The sequence below is a fragment of the Oncorhynchus mykiss genome, chromosome 2 (assembly GCF_013265735.2).
Source record: "Oncorhynchus mykiss isolate Arlee chromosome 2, USDA_OmykA_1.1, whole genome shotgun sequence".
NCBI classification, from domain to species: domain Eukaryota; kingdom Metazoa; phylum Chordata; class Actinopteri; order Salmoniformes; family Salmonidae; genus Oncorhynchus; species Oncorhynchus mykiss.
Window position 1 is genome coordinate 26,250,427 of NC_048566.1, and position 16,987 is coordinate 26,267,413.

Sequence of the window (16,987 nt, forward strand, 5' to 3'; positions counted from 1 at the left end):
TGGTGGTGGGGGTAGCGTTAGCGGTGGTGGTGGTGGTGGTGGTAGCGGTGGCAGTAGTAGTGGTGGTGGTGGTGCGGGTAGCGTTAGCGGTGGTGGTGGTGGTAGCGGTGGCAGTAGTAGTGGTGGTGGTGGTGGGGGTAGCGTTAGCGGTGGTGGTGGTGGTGGTGGTGGTGGTAGCGGTGGCAGTAGTAGTGGTGGTGGTGGTGCGGGTAGCGTTAGCGGTGGTGGTGGTGGTAGAGGTGGCAGTAGTAGTGGTGGTGGTGGTGGTGGGGGTAGCGTTAGCGGTGGTGGTGGTGGTGGTAGCGGTGGCAGTAGTAGTGGTGGTGGTGGTGCGGGTAGCGTTAGCGGTGGTGGTGGTGGTAGAGGTGGCAGTAGTAGTGGTAGTGTTAATATATACCTTTTCTTTACTTTGATCTCTTACTTTCATTTTAGTCCCTTCACTTAATTTACTGTGACAGTGTGTAATATCTACATTCTACACACTAGAACCATAAAGACAGAGACTCTGGCTACAGAAATTAGTGGTAGTAATGGTTGGTCGTGTCCCCTTTCAGCCCTGGTCAAAATTAATGCTCTAGAAAGGGAATAGGGTGCCATTTAGGATACAGACCAGTGTTAGTGTTTGGTAGAGACACCCCTGTTTCTCCTCTGAAGCCAGTCAGTCAGTCAGGCAGTCCTGAGTGGCAGGCTGCGGATCCCTGAGCTCATTTTCGTCCTGAAGGCTATGTGTCACCAGAACAAACACAGCACTGCACACACACACCGAGCCACACCTGCACACACAGCACTGCCTGACAGTGACAAGAGATCAGAGGGGAAATCAACCAACACACCCGGCCTGGCCGGCAGAGGAAGGAGAGAGATAGAGGGAAACTTCTGTGAGTGTAACGTTTACTGTTCATTTTTATTGTTTATTTCTCTTTTGTGTATTATCTACTTCACTTGCTTTGGCAATGTTAACATATGTTTCCCATGCCAATAAAGCCCCTTGAATTGAATTGAATTTAATTGAGAAAGAGTGAAAGAGATAGAGGGAGAAAGAAAGAAAGGGCAGGACTTCGGTATGGAGTGGAATTGTGTGTGTGTATCAGCCCAAAACTAATTAAAGGTTGGCATAGTTCAGTTGTGATGTATTAGCATGTTGATGACGCTGTGGCAAAGTGTCATGTTTCCGTGGCAATGATGAAGCTTCCTTGGCCGGTGTCGTGGTGTGGGTTGCGATGGTGTGTGTGTGGCTGTAATTAAGGTAGTGAGTGTTTCCCTACAGGGCTGAGGGGACAGCTAATTTCACTCTGCACCTCAGGGGGCGGCTGGACCGAGGGAAAGAGGGACATGGAGGGGGGGGGGGGGGGGTCACCCTTTGTGTGTGGCTGCGGTCAGGGGTTTGGCATACACACATTCTCACAATCCAATCCCCCTCCCCTGTCTCTCCATGTTGTGCTCTGCAGGTCATGGTACACTGCTGCCCTCTGCTGGGGTCTTACAAAGCTTTACAAAGTAATCAATATTTTATACATTTGTTCGTTTTACGGATATTTTAACAATATGTACAATCTTTGTCCCCATGTGCAGTTGCAAACCGTAGTTTGGCTTTTTTATGGCAGTTTTGGAGCGGTGGCTTCTTCCTTGCTGAGCGGCCTTTCCAGTTATGACAATATAGGACTCGTTTTACTGTGGATATAGATACTTTTGTACCTGTTTCCTCCAGCATCTTCACAAGATCCTTTGCTGTTGTTCTGGGATTGATTTGCACTTTTCGCACCAAAGTACGTTCATCTCTAGGATATAGAATGTGTCTCCTTCCTGAGCGGTATGACGGCTACGTGGTCCCATTGTCATGCGTAGATGTAATAGGTGGCAGGGAAGTCAGGTGCAGGAGAGTCTTTTAATAAAGTCCACGGAGTATGCTCCATAACACTAAATGTACATAAACATGGGTACAAGGACCCGACGCACACCTATACAACAATCACACTACACTGACAATAAAACAATCTCTGACAAAGACATGAGGGGAAACAGAGGGTTAAATACACAACAGGTAATGAATGGGATTGAAAACAGGTGTATGGGAAGACAAGACAAAACCAATGGAAAATGAAAAAAGGATCAATGATGGCTAGAAGACCGGTGACGTCGAATGCCGAGCACCGCCCGAACAAGGAGAGGCAACGACTTCGGCAGCAGTCGTGACAGTACCCCCCCCCTGACGCGCGGCTCCAGCTGCGCGTCGACACCGGCCTCGGGGACGACCCGGAAGGCGAGGTGCAGGGCGATCCGGATGGAGACGGTGGAATTCTGATAACATGGAAGGATCTAACACGTCCTCCACCGGAACCCAGCATCTCTCCTCCGGCCCGTACCCCTCCCAGTCCACGAGGTACTGAAGGCCCCTCGCCCGACGTCTCGAATCCAAAATGGATCGAACAGAGTACGCCGGAACCCCCTCGATGTCTAGAGGAGGCGGAGGAACATTACGCACTTCAGCCTCCTGGAGCGGGCCAGCCACCATCGGCCTGAGGAGAGACACATGGAACGAGGGGTTAATACGGTAATGAGTGGGAAGTTGTAACCTATAACATACCTCGTTCACTCTCCTCAGGACTTTAAACGGCCCCACAAACCGCGGACCCAGCTTCCGGCAGAGAAGGCGAAGGGGCAGGTTTCGGGTCGAGAGCCAGACCCTGTCCCCTGGTGCGAACACTGGGGCCTCACTGCGGCGACGGTCTGCGCCAATTTTCTGGCGCCTTATGGCACGCTGAAGGTGGACGTGGGCTGCCTCCCAGGTCTCCTCAGCGTGCCGAAACCAATTGTCCACCGCAGGGGCCTCGGTCTGGCTCTGATGCCAAGGAGCCAGAACCGGCTGATACTCCCTTTCAATGTGTATTAGGGTAAGGTTAGTGGAGGAGTGACGTAGCGAGTTCTGAGCCATCTCTGCCCAGGGCACGAACTTCGCCCACTCCCCCGGCCGATCCTGGCAATAAGACCGCAGAAACCTACCCACATCCTGGTTAACTCTCTCCACCTGCCCATTACTCTCGGGGTGAAAACCTGAGGTAAGACTAACCGAGATCCCCAGACGCTCCATGAACGCCTTCCAGACCCTTGATGTGAACTGGGGACCCCGATCAGACACTATATCCTCAGGCACCCCATAGTGCCGGAAAACGTGTGTAAACAGGGCCTCTGCAGTTTGTAAGGCCGTAGGGAGACCGGGCAAAGGGAGGAGACGACAGGACTTAGAAAACCGATCCACAACGACCAGGATCGTGGTGTAACCCTGTGAAGGTGGAAGATCGGTCAAAAAAATCCACCGACAGGTGTGACCACGGCCGTTGAGGAACGGGTAGAGGTTGTAGCTTACCTCTGGGCAGGTGTCTAGGAGCCTTGCACTGGGCGCACACCGAGCAGGAAGAAACATAAATCCTCACGTCCTTAGCTAAAGTGGGCCACCAGTATCTCCCGTCAAGACAGCACATCGTCCGACCTATCCCAGGATGACCAGAGGAGGGTGACGTGTGAGCCCAATATATCAATCGGTCGCGTACAGCAGACGGAACGTACAGACGACCAGCTGGACACTCAGGGGGAGAAGGCTCTGCACGTGACGCCCGCTCAATGTCCGCGTCCAGCTCCCACACTACTGGCGCCACCAAACACGAAGCTGGGAGTATGGGAGTGGGATCCATGGACCGCTCCTCTGTGTCATACAGCCGAGACAATGCGTCTGCCTTAACGTTCTGGGAGCCTGGTCTGTAAGAAAGAGTAAACACAAAACGAGTGAAAAACATGGCCCACCTTGCCTGGCGAGGATTCAATCTCTTTGCCTGCCGGATATACTCCAGATTGCGGTGGTCAGTCCAGATGAGAAAAGGGTGTTTAGCCCCCTCAAGCCAATGCCTCCACACCTTCAAAGCTTCTACGACAGCTAACAGCTCCCGGTTCCCCACATCATAGTTTCGCTCCGCCGGGCTGAGCTTCTTAGAAAAGAAAGCACAGGGGCGAAGCTTCAGTGGCGTACCCGAACGCTGAGAGAGCACTGCTCCTATCCCAGCTTCGGATGCGTCCACCTCCACTATGAATGGCAAAGAGGGATCCGGATGAGCCAGCACAGGCGCAGAAGTAAACAGAGTCTTCAGGTGCTCAAAAGCCCTGTTCGCCTCAGCCGACCACTGCAAGCGCACCGGGCCCCCCTTTAGCAGTGAGGTAATGGGAGCTGCCACCTGACCAAAATCCCGGATAAACCTCCGGTAGTAATTGGAAAACCCCAAAAAACGCTGCAACTCCTTTACCGTGGTTGGAGTCGGCCAATTACGCACGGCTGTAATGCGGTCGCTCTCCATCTCCACTCCTGAAGTGGAAATCCGATGCCCTAGGAAGGAGATGGATTGTTGGAAAAACAAGCATTTCTCAGACTTGACATATAGATCATGCTCCAACAGGCGACCAAGCACCCTGCGCACCAGGGACACATGCTCGGCGCGTGTAGCAGAGTATATCAGAATATCATCGATATACACCACTACACCCTGCCCGTGCAGGTCCCTGAAGATCTCATCTACAAATGATTGGAAAACTGATGGAGCATTCATCAACCCATATGGCATGACCAGGTACTCATAATGACCTGAGGTGGTGCTAAATGCCGTCTTCCACTCATCACCCTTCTTAATACGCACCAGATTGTACGCACTCCTGAGATCCAATTTTGTGAAAAAACGTGCCCCGTGCATTAACTCAATAATCGTATTGATCAGAGGTAGCGGGTAACTATATTTCACTGTGATTTTATTAAGACCTCGATAATCAACGCACGGGCGTAAACCGCCATCCTTTTTTTTCACAAAAAAGAAACTCGAAGAGACGGGTGAAATGGATGGCTGAATGAACCCCTGATGCAGGGATTCAGAGATATATGTCTCCATAGCCTCCGTCTCCGCTTGCGACAGGGGATACACGTGACTCTTGGGATATGCAGCGTCTACCAGGAGATCTATCGCACAATCCCCCAGTCGATGGGGTGGTAATTGAGTCGCCTTCTTTTTACAGAAGGCGAGAGCCAAATCGGCATATTCGGGGGGAATGCGCACGGTGGAGACCTGGTCTGGACTTTCCACCGTAGTAGCACCAACGGAAACCCCTAAACACCTACCTGAGCATTCTCGCGACCACCCTGTGAGAGCCCTCTGTGGCCAAGAAACAGTGGGGTTATGACAAACTAACCAGGGTAGGCCTAGCACCACAGAATACGCAGGAGAATCAATAAGGAAAAGACTAATCTTCTCCTTGTGACCCTCCTGCGTTATCATACACAAAGGTGCGGTTACCTCCCTGATAAACCCTGACCCTAATGGTCGACTATCTAAGGCATGAATAGGGAAAGGCATATCCACAGGAACAATAGGGATCCCTAAACTATGAGCTAGACTTTTATTAATGAAATTTCCAGCCGCACCCGAATCTACTAGCGCCTTATACTGGGAATGCAGTGAAAAGTCAGGAAAAGAGACAGAGACAAACATTAGTGCAGCAGAGGGCTCTGGATGAGAATGGTGCCTACTCACCTGGGGTGACGCCAGAATGCCCTGCCTGCCCTCTCTATTCCCAGAGGAACCAACCCGGCACCGACCAGCAGTGTGCTCTCTGCGACCTTGAATGGTGCTCGAGCGGGAACCCCCTCCGGTCTCCCTGCGCACCATCCCTCCCAATTCCATAGGTTCGGGAGAGAGGGTGCGGGAGGATGGAACAACCAGACCCCGATCTAGACGTCCACGAGTAGCCAGCATGTTGTCCAGCCTGATGGACATGTCCACCAGCTGGTCGAAGGTGAGGGTGGTGTCTCTACAGGCCAGCTCCCGACGGACGTCCTCGCGTAGACTACAACGGTAATGGTCGATCAGGGCCCTGTCGCTCCATCCAGCGCCGGCAGCCAAGGTCCTAAACTCCAAGGCAAAATCCTGTGCACTCCTCGTCTCCTGCCTCAGATGATAGAGAAGCTCACCCGCTGCTTTGCCTTCAGGTGGGTGATCGAATACTATCCGGAATTGGCGGGTGAACTCCTCAAAATGGTCCAGCGCCGCAACCTCCCTACTACACACAGCGCTGGCCCATTCCAGGGCTTTCCCGGTGAGGCATGAGACGAGGGCGTAACTCTTCTCACGGTCAGATGGTACTGGGGAGGCCGTGGCTAGATACAAGTTCAGTTTAAGGAGGAAACCCTGGCAGCCGGCAGTATCTCCGTTGTATCCCGTAGGTAGGGATAAATGGATCCTCGATTCCGGAGAGGAAAAATCGTTCACGGGAGATTCCGGTTGTGGTGGTGGTGGCGCTGGAGAAACTCCCTGTCTCTCCCAGCGATCCATTTTCATGGCAATGTGATCCATGACGGAGCTGATAACGTCAATCTCCCTAGCTTGTTCCTGAACGCGTTCCTCCAGCTCCATGGGCATAGTGTCCTCTCCTGCTGACTTCATATATATGGTCAGAGATTCTGTCATGCGTAGATGTAATAGGTGGCAGGGAAGTCAGGTGCAGGAGAGTCAAATGGAGTGTAAAATGGAGTCTTTTAATAAAGTCCACGGAGTATGCTCCATAACACTAAATGTACATAAACATGGGTACAAGGACCCGACGCACACCTATACAACAATCACACTACACTGACAATAAAACAATCTCTGACAAAGACATGAGGGGAAACAGAGGGTTAAATACACAACAGGTAATGAATGGGATTGAAAACAGGTGTATGGGAAGACAAGACAAAACCAATGGAAAATGAAAAAAGGATCAATGATGGCTAGAAGACCGGTGACGTCGAACGCCGAGCACCGCCCGAACAAGGAGAGGCAACGACTTCGGCAGCAGTCGTGACACCCATGGTGTTTATACTTGCATACTATTGTTTATACAGATGAACGTGGTACCTTCAGGTGTTTGGAAATTGCTCCCAAGGATGAACCAGACTTGTGGAAGTTTACAAATTTTTTTCTGAGGTCTTGGCTGATTTCTTTTGATTTTCCGATGACGTCAAGCAAAGAGGCATTGAGTTTGAAGGTAGGCCTTGAAATACATCCACAGGTACATGTCCAATTGACTCAAAGTATGTCAATTAGCCTATCAGAAGCTTCTAAAGCTATGACATCATTTTCTGGAATTTTCCAAGCTGTTTAAAGGCACAGTCAACTTAGTGTATGTAAACTTCTGACCCACTGGAATTGTGAACCTGTGATTTATAAGTGAAATAATCAGTCTATAAACAATTGTTGGGAAAATGACTTGTGTCATGCACAAAGTAGATGTCCTAATCAACTTGCCAAAACTATAGTTTGTTCACAAGTAATGTGTTGAGTGGTTAAAAAATTAGTTTTAACGACTCCAGTCAAAGTGTATGTGAACTTCCGACTTCAACTGTATGTATTCACCCCCTTTGCTATGAAGCCCCTAAATAAGATCTGGTGCAACCAAGTCCACCTGTGTGCAATCTAAGTGTTGCACGATCTGTCACATGATCTCAGTATATATACACCTGTTCTGAAAGGCCCCAGAGTCTGCAACACCACCAAGCAAGTGGTACCATGAAGACCAAGGAGCTAGCCAAACAGATCAGGGACAAAGTTGTGAAGAAGTACAGACCAGGGTTGGGTTACAAAAAAATATCAGAAACTTTGAACATCCCACAGAGCACCATTAAATCCATTATTTCAAAATGGAAAGAATATGGCACAACAACAAACCTGCCAAGAGAGGACTGCCCACCAAAACTCACAGACCAGGCAAGGAGGGCATTAATCAGAGAGGCAACAAAGAGACCAAAGATAACCCTGAAGGAGCTACAAAGCTCATATTGTATGTGGTTGAAATAGTGACAGTAAGAAATCATTTTTCTCCACTCCTGTTCCTGAGACATATGTTGTATAATTTCTCTGAAAGAAATACATAATTCTGCAGGAAATAATATTATATTTTGCAAAGAAAGCCGAAGAGGGTGGCCAGCAGAGATAAGTGGGATGGGCTGAGGGAAGCTGAGGGTTGGGATGTGGAATTGGAGACAAGTGGGAGTGGAGTTGCTGGGCGGGGGATAGAATGACAGTCAAAGATAAAAGTTTAAAAAATGAAGTCAAAATAAAACATAACAAAAAGTACATTTGAATGACACTGAGGGGCAGTGTTGTTACAGTTAATCAGCCTGAGGCTGATGCCGTGCAGGTGTGAGTACACATGCAATATACACACACACTCAAATGCACATATGTGCACATACACTGACACACACATGTAAATAGTGCCATATATGCACTCAAACATATTAATTTGGCCTCGCTGTTATGATTTTTGTTGTCCTTGATGTCTTTTGTTTTTCTCTTTTTTCTCTTTTCTTCATTTTGTTGGAGGGGGGTCTTGGGGATGGGGAATGGAATTATTGTATTTATTTATTCATTTTCTCTTGGGGGGGGGGGTTGTGGGGGGTCTTGGATGGTTGAGGGGCAGCTCTTGGGGAACTGTGGGGGGGATCGTGGAGGGCTCGTGGGAGATCTTTCGACGTGCCCTTGAGCGTTGACCCTGGTTGACCCTGGTTGTTTCTGTGTGTCTCTCTGGATGGGAGGCTGTCAGATGACTAATGTGATGTAGTTGTTGAGCGGCTTCACTGCAAGTATATTGTATGTTTTAAATATTCAATAAACAAATATATTACTTAAAAAAAATGTATATTACTCTACATATGAGAGGTTCTAAACCTACAGTCAGTGTCCATATTTCAGTTACCATACCATTTAAACCATATCACCTTCAATTAGGAATATTCTGTTTATTCATGGATACAGGGGTACTCATGAGCAGGATATCAAAGATACATGTAAACAGCTTATCACGAATAAGACCTTAAGTGGGATATAACCTACTATCCGGATACTGTGCGCATGTAAATGTGGTCATTGTTTAGGACCTTAGTGATTCAGAGGTTCCTCTTTGGTCATAGAAATAAAACATTTTCTCTATGAGACGGTCTTCTCTTTTCCTTTCTCTGTGGCCCAATTGTGTTGTTGAAGTATGAATGTGTTGATAGGGACACAGCGTGTGTTTGTCTGATGCATTCCTTCTTTCAGGTCCTAGGCACCCCCTGTGAGGATACCTGGCCAGGGGTCCACTCCCTGCCCCACTTCAAACCAGGTGAGGAACGCACGCACGCACGCACGCACGCACACACACACACACACACACACACACACACACACACACAATAGGTCCAACAGTCAGAACCAGACTTTGACTCCAGTTCTACTTTGTAAACCTTGGAGGCATGCCTCTGTAGTTCACACAGCCCAGGCAGGCCTGTGAGCCAGCCGTACCATCGCTGTGCCATCCCTGTGCCAGACTAGGGCTACTGCTGCTGCCCTCTGGGAGCTCATTAAAGACAGACTGGACGGTGCTCGCAGATTAGTGTTGGCATGCTGGAACACACAGAGAGATAGAGGGGGAATTAGAGGAGTGACAGAGAGAGGAGGATGGAGGGAGAAGAAGAGGGACAGAGGGAGAGCAGGGGTACCATGATGTGAGTGGCGTGCCTAGCTGTATCTCCTGTGACCAATTACAGAGGAACTGGGGTGTGAAACACACACACAAACCCACACACACACACACCTAATCGCATGTCCTGTGGCCATGGCTGTGGTTGGCCATAGTTCTATGTTGTCCTGCTGCCATGGGCAGCTGTGTGAGCAACACACACTGTTCTGTCCTGCTGCTCCTGTCATCCAGACAGACCTGGCTTCAGTGTACCAGATCAGTGTACTATCTCTGCATGACAATAGGTACACACACAATACACCATTTTATTATCAGCAATTGAGGCAGTTGCCTGCTCAGATGTCCAAGGCAAGACCCCCTCCCTCTCTTAATAAGTGTCTCTCCAAGCTACCTGTTTCCTCCATAAGGTGAACAATCTTTTGACTGAATCCCGGGATAGAGAAAACCTTTTATTTTCTTATTTGTGCTCTAAAGGGATGCTCAATGTCACAATGATCTAATCTAAACAGCTGTTTCAACCCTCTCATTGTCACCATCACTCAACCACAAAGTGATCATTAGCACGTAACAGATGGAGCTGGGAAAATGCTTTATCAGAAGAAAGTTAACACTGGGTGTAGTCATATCTTCCCACCACCAGAGGACAGTGTTGTCTCACTCTATCCATCTGAATATATCCTACCTCACTGAGAGCTTCTCAGTCTGACCATGTTTTAGTCTTCCTCCTGAACTGTAATCAGTTTCCAGACAGTAAATCAAACACAGAGATGGTATCAGCACGTTGTTTACGATTCTTCACATTCTCAGCTTTACTTTCAATAATTCACAGCCATGTTTACAGTCCTGGTGTTTCACTCTGGTGTTCGCATTACAACAGTTTAGGTTTGAAACGTAGACAGCCATGACACTTAGCCTGACCTTGGCCCAGGGCCTTGGTGCTTTACGAGGGGCTGGAGGATATTTAGTATAACCACAGTACATCAGACATTTGAGAAAGACAGGAGTAATCTGGATATCAAAACAACTCTCCCTCATATATGTCTAATCCCTGACTCTGGAACAGTCTTAACATCTCTCTATCCTTCCCACTCAATAACTCCTTAACTCAAACTGTAGCTATTCTGTATCTCTCTCCCCCTCTGTCTAGTAGTGGAAGAGTGGCTACTCTCTCTCTTCCCTCTCCCCCTCTCCCTAACCCGTGGTTGGCTGTCTAGCTGTCTCTCTGCCCCCATTCCCCCAGTCTAGTCCTGGAGGTTGACAGTTACAGTGTTAGTTTGAAAACAGAGGTCTCCACACAGGTTTTGGATGAGGGAGTCGAGCTGTCAGAGGTGCACTCACACACATACACCTAGCCATTCATACCGTAGACACACGCACACACGCACGCACACACACACACACACACACACACAAATACTTGTAATATTTAATAATAATGCCATTTAGCAGATGTTTTTATCCAAAGCGACTTACAGTTATGCGTACATTTTAAGTACGGTGGCCTTGGGAATCGAACCCACTATCCTGGCGTTGCAAGCATCATGCTGTACCAACTGATGTTAACCTCTTGTTAAATCACATACTGTACGATGAAACATTTGTTGTGAAACTTCACAAATGTGTCCTGATGATGAATATGAACATGTTTCTATTGTCTCTCTGTGTCTTTACCCATTCAGACAGCTTTACTGTCTACAGTTCCAAGAAGCTCAGACAAGCATGGAATAAGTAAGTGTACCGTTTTTGTCACATAAAATGTTGTGTGTGTGTGTGTGTGTGTGTGTGTGTGTGTGTGTGGGTGAGAGAGAGGGAAAGAGAGGGTTTGTGTGTGTGTGTTTGCGCCTAATCATATGTGTTGCATGGTCAGAGGGCCATTTTGTATGCCAGGTCAGAGGGCCATTTTCCTACAGACCCACTTTTGTGCTCTTCCTGTCTGTGAAAGTTCCCAAGGGCAAAATGCTCCAGACCGCCAACACCCAACCACTCCATCCATACATCCCTCTCTTTTCTCTCCCTGAGCCCACCATACTGAAGAACCCTGGGACTGTTCTGGTCCCCTAACAGACATTAGTATCCCAGTTAGAGATGGCTGTTGTCGTGTGTGTGTGTGTGTGTGTGTGTGTGTGTGCTTCCTCTCAGCTCTCTACCCTCGGGACCTACAGACAGCTCACACACTCTTCTCAGGGTTCATCTGGTTTAGGAGGGGAGCACCCAGATCGGGGTCATGCCACTGGTGTCGTGCCACCAGAGCAGTCAGCCCTGACACAGATGGCAGGAAAGGGCACAGGGGGCATTCCAGATGTGGACCACCCTCTGCCCCTGGCACTCATCAGGAGCCTGAGGGGACAGGCAGAGACAGGGTGACTTGATGATTTGGTCACAGATACACAGAATGCCTCACAGTATTCTGGTCTGGCTCAGTGAGAACTCTTGGCCTCTGTAGTGACCACAGTGACCATGGCCAAGGGGTTAAAAGTCAAGGTTCCACATTCTCTCTCGCAGTGTCACAGTTTCCTTTTTCAGATTAATATAAAATAACATTTGATTGATGGCTCAAAACGAGAGAGAAAGAGAGCGGCAGTATATTTTATGCTTATCAGTTTGTGTGCATGTGCGTGCGTGCATGCGTGTGTGTGTGTGTGTGTGTGTGTGTGTGTGTCTACAAGTACAGTATGTGTAGATTTTCTGTAGTAGTGAGAGAGATACTGTAGTAGTGAGAGAGAGACTGTAGCAGTGAGAGAGAGACTGTAGCAGTGAGAGAGATACTGTAGTAGTGAGAGAGATACTGTAGTAGTGAGAGAGATACTGTAGTAGTGAGAGAGACACTGTAGTAGTGAGAGAGATACTGTAGTAGTGAGAGAGATACTGTAGCATTGAGAGAGATACTGTAGTAGTGAGATAAATACTGTAGTAGTAAGAGAGATACTGTAGTAGTGAGAGAGATACTGTAGTAGTGAGAGAGATACTGTAGCATTGAGAGAGATACTGTAGTAGTGAGATAAATACTGTAGTAGTAAGAGAGATACTGTAGTAGTGAGAGAGATACTGTAGCAGTGAGAGAGATACTGTAGTAGTGAGAGAGATACTGTAGTAGTGAGAGTTCAAAAGTCAGCCAGTTGATAGTGGAGCCAGAGCAGTGGAGCCTCAGTAACAGACTGACTGACAGACAGACTGACCTGGGTAACAGACTGACTGACAGACAGACTGACCTTAGAGGAATGACTGCCGTTTCCCATGCCCTCTATGTCTGACCCCCCAGGATGGGCATGCTGAACGCTCCAGTTCACACAGTCTGTCTGTCTGTCCCTGGCCCCTCTCCGTGTCTATCTGTACGTCCCCCCGGCCCTGCTCCACTACACTCCACCCTCTCTGCCTAGCCACTCTAGCCCCTGCCCCATTCTCCCCTCCTCCCCTTGGACCCCAGCCAGTCTATGAGGAAATAAATATGTGAAGAAAGAAACTGGGAGGAATGTTAATGACCACTGCTTCTTCCCCCTCCTTTTATACCGTGCCAGGTCCTGATGAAGTTGATATGAACACATGCATCTCTCTCCCCCTCCCAATTCCCCTCTCTCTCCCCCTCTCAATTCCTCTCTCTCCTCTCCCAATTCCTCTCTCTCTCTCTCTCCCCCTCCCAATTCCCCTCTCTCTCCCCCTCTCAATTCCTCTCTCTCCTCTCCCAATTCCTCTCCCTCCCCCTCTCAATTCCTCTCTCTCTCTCTCCCCCCTCCCTCCCTCCCTCCCTCCCTCCCTCCCTCCCTCTTCCAATTCCTCTTTCTCCCTCCCTCTTCCAATTCCTCTTTCTCTCTCCCCTTCCAATTCCTCTCTCTCTCCCCCTCCCAATTCCTCTCTCTCTCCCCTCCCAATTCCCCTCTCTCTCTCCCCCCTCCCAATTCCTCTCTCTCTCTCTCTCCCCCTCCCAATTACCCTCTCTCTCCCCCTCTCAATTCTTCTCTCTCCTCTCCCAATTCCTCTCCCTCCCCCTCTCAATTCCTCTCTCTCTCTCTCCCCTCCCAATTCCCCTCCCTCCCTCCCTCCCTCCCTCCCTCCCTCTTCCAATTCCTCTTTCTCCCTCCCTCTTCCAATTCCTCTTTCTCTCTCCCCTTCCAATTCCTCTCTCTCTCCCCCTCCCAATTCCTCTCTCTCTCCCCTCCCAATTCCCCTCTCTCTCTCCCCCCTCCCAATTCCTCTCTCTCTCCCCCTCCCAATTCCTCTCTCTCACTAGTACTCTGACAGGGATAGCTGGGGCAGTTTTCTCCTTCTACGGTTTGTTGGATCAGATCAGACATTCACAGGCATCGCATGCGAATAACATGTAAGGGTCAGAGCACACGGCATGCTGGCATTCCTCAGTTTAACGGTTTCGGAAGTGCTTGTGTGTTTTTGTAATGGTAAGACTACCCCTCTGTTTACATTGACTGTATGTTCAGTACAGCTTGTATAACCCATATAACCCTGTGTTCAGCACTTTATTAGCCAGCAGAGTCTTTGAAAGTAGCTCGGCTGACGGTGGGGTTGCATGCCAGACAGAGCTTGTCAGTGTGTAGATCCGTTCTGCTCTCACATATCTCTTTGTGCAATAGTACCCTCATCCACAATGACTCACACATGCTGAAAGGCAAGCAGCTCTCCTGGACTGTTGTTGGGTCTTGTAGGGAGATATGTTTTGACACAGCCACAAAGACTTGTTCCAAAATACTGTTTGGTTGCTAGCCGTGTTGGGTGCTGTTGAAAGGTCCTGCGGTGCTGCCGTGCCTTAGTTATAACCATGGCATAGTGGTGGGGGAAGGCCAACAATAGGAGCAGGTGTTACTGCCTGTAGTCACACACACACACACACACACACACACACACACACACATAAATACACTCTCACAGACACACACACACATGTGCACACACACACACACACATGTACTCATGCTTTCTGCCCTCCCAGGTCCCGGCTGTGGTTTCCTCATGGAGAAACATAACGACATGAAAAGGCGTCTCTCTCTGAAGATGGAATGCTTCTTTCCACTGTGAACGTCCCGTCGACCCGGGATGTTTGATTGACGGAGGAGATATCGATCACAGATGTGTGCTTGTTTACTCGTAGCATCTGAGTTAGCTAGTCGAGGGAATCTTCCCGCTCAGGCTAGCTGACAGCATTAGCAGGCAGGAATGCACACCTATATCAGCAACACAAGCCCTTTGTTTTCTAAGGCTTTTATATGGAGGTGATTTTTTTTGTTTGTTTCTGGCTCTGTTGTTGCTCAGACACCTTTTATCAGGTCAAATTAGCAATGCCTGATGGGATTTTGTACCTTTTTCTGTCATGCTAAAACCTGCCTTGTAAACGCACACTACACTTTCTGATAATACAGTATGTTCTAGATCAATCCCTGCATTACCCCACCCTGTTTGGGATAGGGGGCAGTATTTTCACATCCACCCTCAAGGCTCAAAAGTTATATTTCGTTTAAAATGGGAACCTACCCATTTTTACATTGAGTTCAACATCCAACATCTGAGGTGGAAATGAAGGGAGAAGAAGGCCCTGCTGGAGTCAGTTAGCTGTGTTCCTCTCTGCAGAGGGGGTCGATTGGGTCCACTAGTGTAGATCTGCTCTATGCCCTGTGAGAGGAGGAGAGACAGGAGGAGGAACAGTGGGAGAGGGCTTCAGAGTTCCTGGCATTAGGTGGAGGACTCTCTCTCTTTCACATACACATATACTCACACACCCATACTGTACATGCACACACACACACAGCTCAGTAGCTCCGGCAGAGGGAGGAATAACATCATGTTTATTTAATGGACTGCAGGCCTAATTACTGACTGACTTGGTTGTACTTTGTTCTTTTTTCTGTTTCTGCTTCCCCTTCGGTGCTGGATGGTAGGCGGGTTCAGGAGTTCAGAGCCTCCCCGTACAAACACACATGCGTCGCACGCACATGCACACACACAGGAGCAGTTCAATGAAAGCCTACAGGGAGTTGAGAGCCTCTGTCTTCACCCTCTCTGATGAAGTCTTTCATTTTTCATGGTGACCGGGTCGGCCTGTGTCACGGGCGCGTGCCAGGGAGAGGAGGTTGTGTAGACCATGCTAACAGTCTGTTGTCTTTCTAATAAGAAGACGATTGTAATGGGTGCTTATATTTACAAGTGTGTATTATACATACTGTATGTGTGAATTGGAAATTCCCCCTGAGACACCATGGCCAGCCATTGTCAATGGCAACCCCGGAGCAATTAAGTTTCAGTGCTTTGCTCAAGGGCACATCAACAGATGTTTCACCTTGTCAGCTAGGGGATTTGAACTAGCAATCTTTCAGTTACTGGCCCAGCACTCTAACCACTAGGCTACCTTCTGCCCTGTTTCTGTTATGTAGGTAGTGAACCATGTTAACTGTCTGTCTGTCTTCCCTGTAGGTTGGGCTATGTGGACCATGCTGAGGAGTTAGCCTCTAGGTTCCTCCAGTGCTTCCCAAAGAACCGTCTGTCTGCTCAGGCAGCTCTCCAGCATGAGTACTTCAGCCAGCTTCCTCCACGGCTCTGGGAGATCTCAGACAGTATGTATACCTTTACTAAGATACTGGATCTCTCTCTCTTTATTTAGCTTTACTTCTCTCTCGCTCTGTTCGCTCTCTCTCTGTCTAGAGGAGTATCTGTATCGCTACATCACTCCAATGCAATGGTCTTCCCCCCGCTTTCTATATATTTCTCCATATCTCTCACCGTCTCTTCCCCTCTACCCCCCCCCCCCCCCCCCCTGCACTCTCTCCATAAAGCAGTGCAACTAGTGGTTGTTGTTGTTCATGCAGAGAGATCCTCTGTAAAAAGCCCAGATGGAACTCAGTTGTCCACCTCAAGATCTGCATTTGGATGTCTTTTCCTTCTTACTCACTTGTTAAGTAAAAACAGATGAGTTTTCTGTTACTTTCAGATGTTTCTTTCACCTCTAGATGAATCTGTTACCCAGTAAACTGCACCCTACCGATGCCCAATGATCATTATTTTCCTGACACCTGGTTAAAGACCCAAACAAGATTACTTTGAATATAGCCAAAAATAATGTGATAAGATAATTGTATCGGAGTCCCTTTTTGACATGCCGGGGGGTAATTCTGACCCCTCAGACTTATCTAAGCGCCAGACGAGAATGTATCTACACATAGTCACTCTTAGTGATTATGTGCGTCAAGGCGTTATTCCACAGGGACTCATGTGGCAAAAAGAACGATGATTGGGACAGCGCACAGATGATTTCTGTGAGCGCTGGTGTGCCATCCTTAACAAATGCTCTATTGATTTAATGACATTAATTGTTGATCAATTGAACAATGATTTTATTAAAATGGATAACACAATCGAAGTGAAACGCACAGCTCTGCAAGGAGCTGTTAATGATGATGGCATATTCAATGAACTGATGAAAACTAACCAAGTTCTCCAGGACAAGTTGTCTACAGAAATA

The 16,987-nt window shown here is 48.5% G+C and overlaps 1 protein-coding gene across 4 annotated transcripts in view; it reads left to right on the top strand.

Moving 5' to 3' along the window:
* The window catches only part of cdk14 (cyclin-dependent kinase 14), a 207,269-nt gene that overhangs the window by 126,714 nt on the left and 63,568 nt on the right, over positions 1-16,987 (top strand). For all 4 annotated transcript variants that reach the window (XM_036943595.1, XM_021626100.2, XM_021626109.2 and 1 more), the window contains 3 exons: positions 9,108-9,171; positions 11,208-11,256; positions 15,943-16,082. In XM_036943595.1, the coding sequence (XP_036799490.1) occupies positions 9,108-9,171; positions 11,208-11,256; positions 15,943-16,082 (253 nt within the window). The remainder of the gene's footprint in view (positions 1-9,107; positions 9,172-11,207; positions 11,257-15,942; positions 16,083-16,987) is intronic.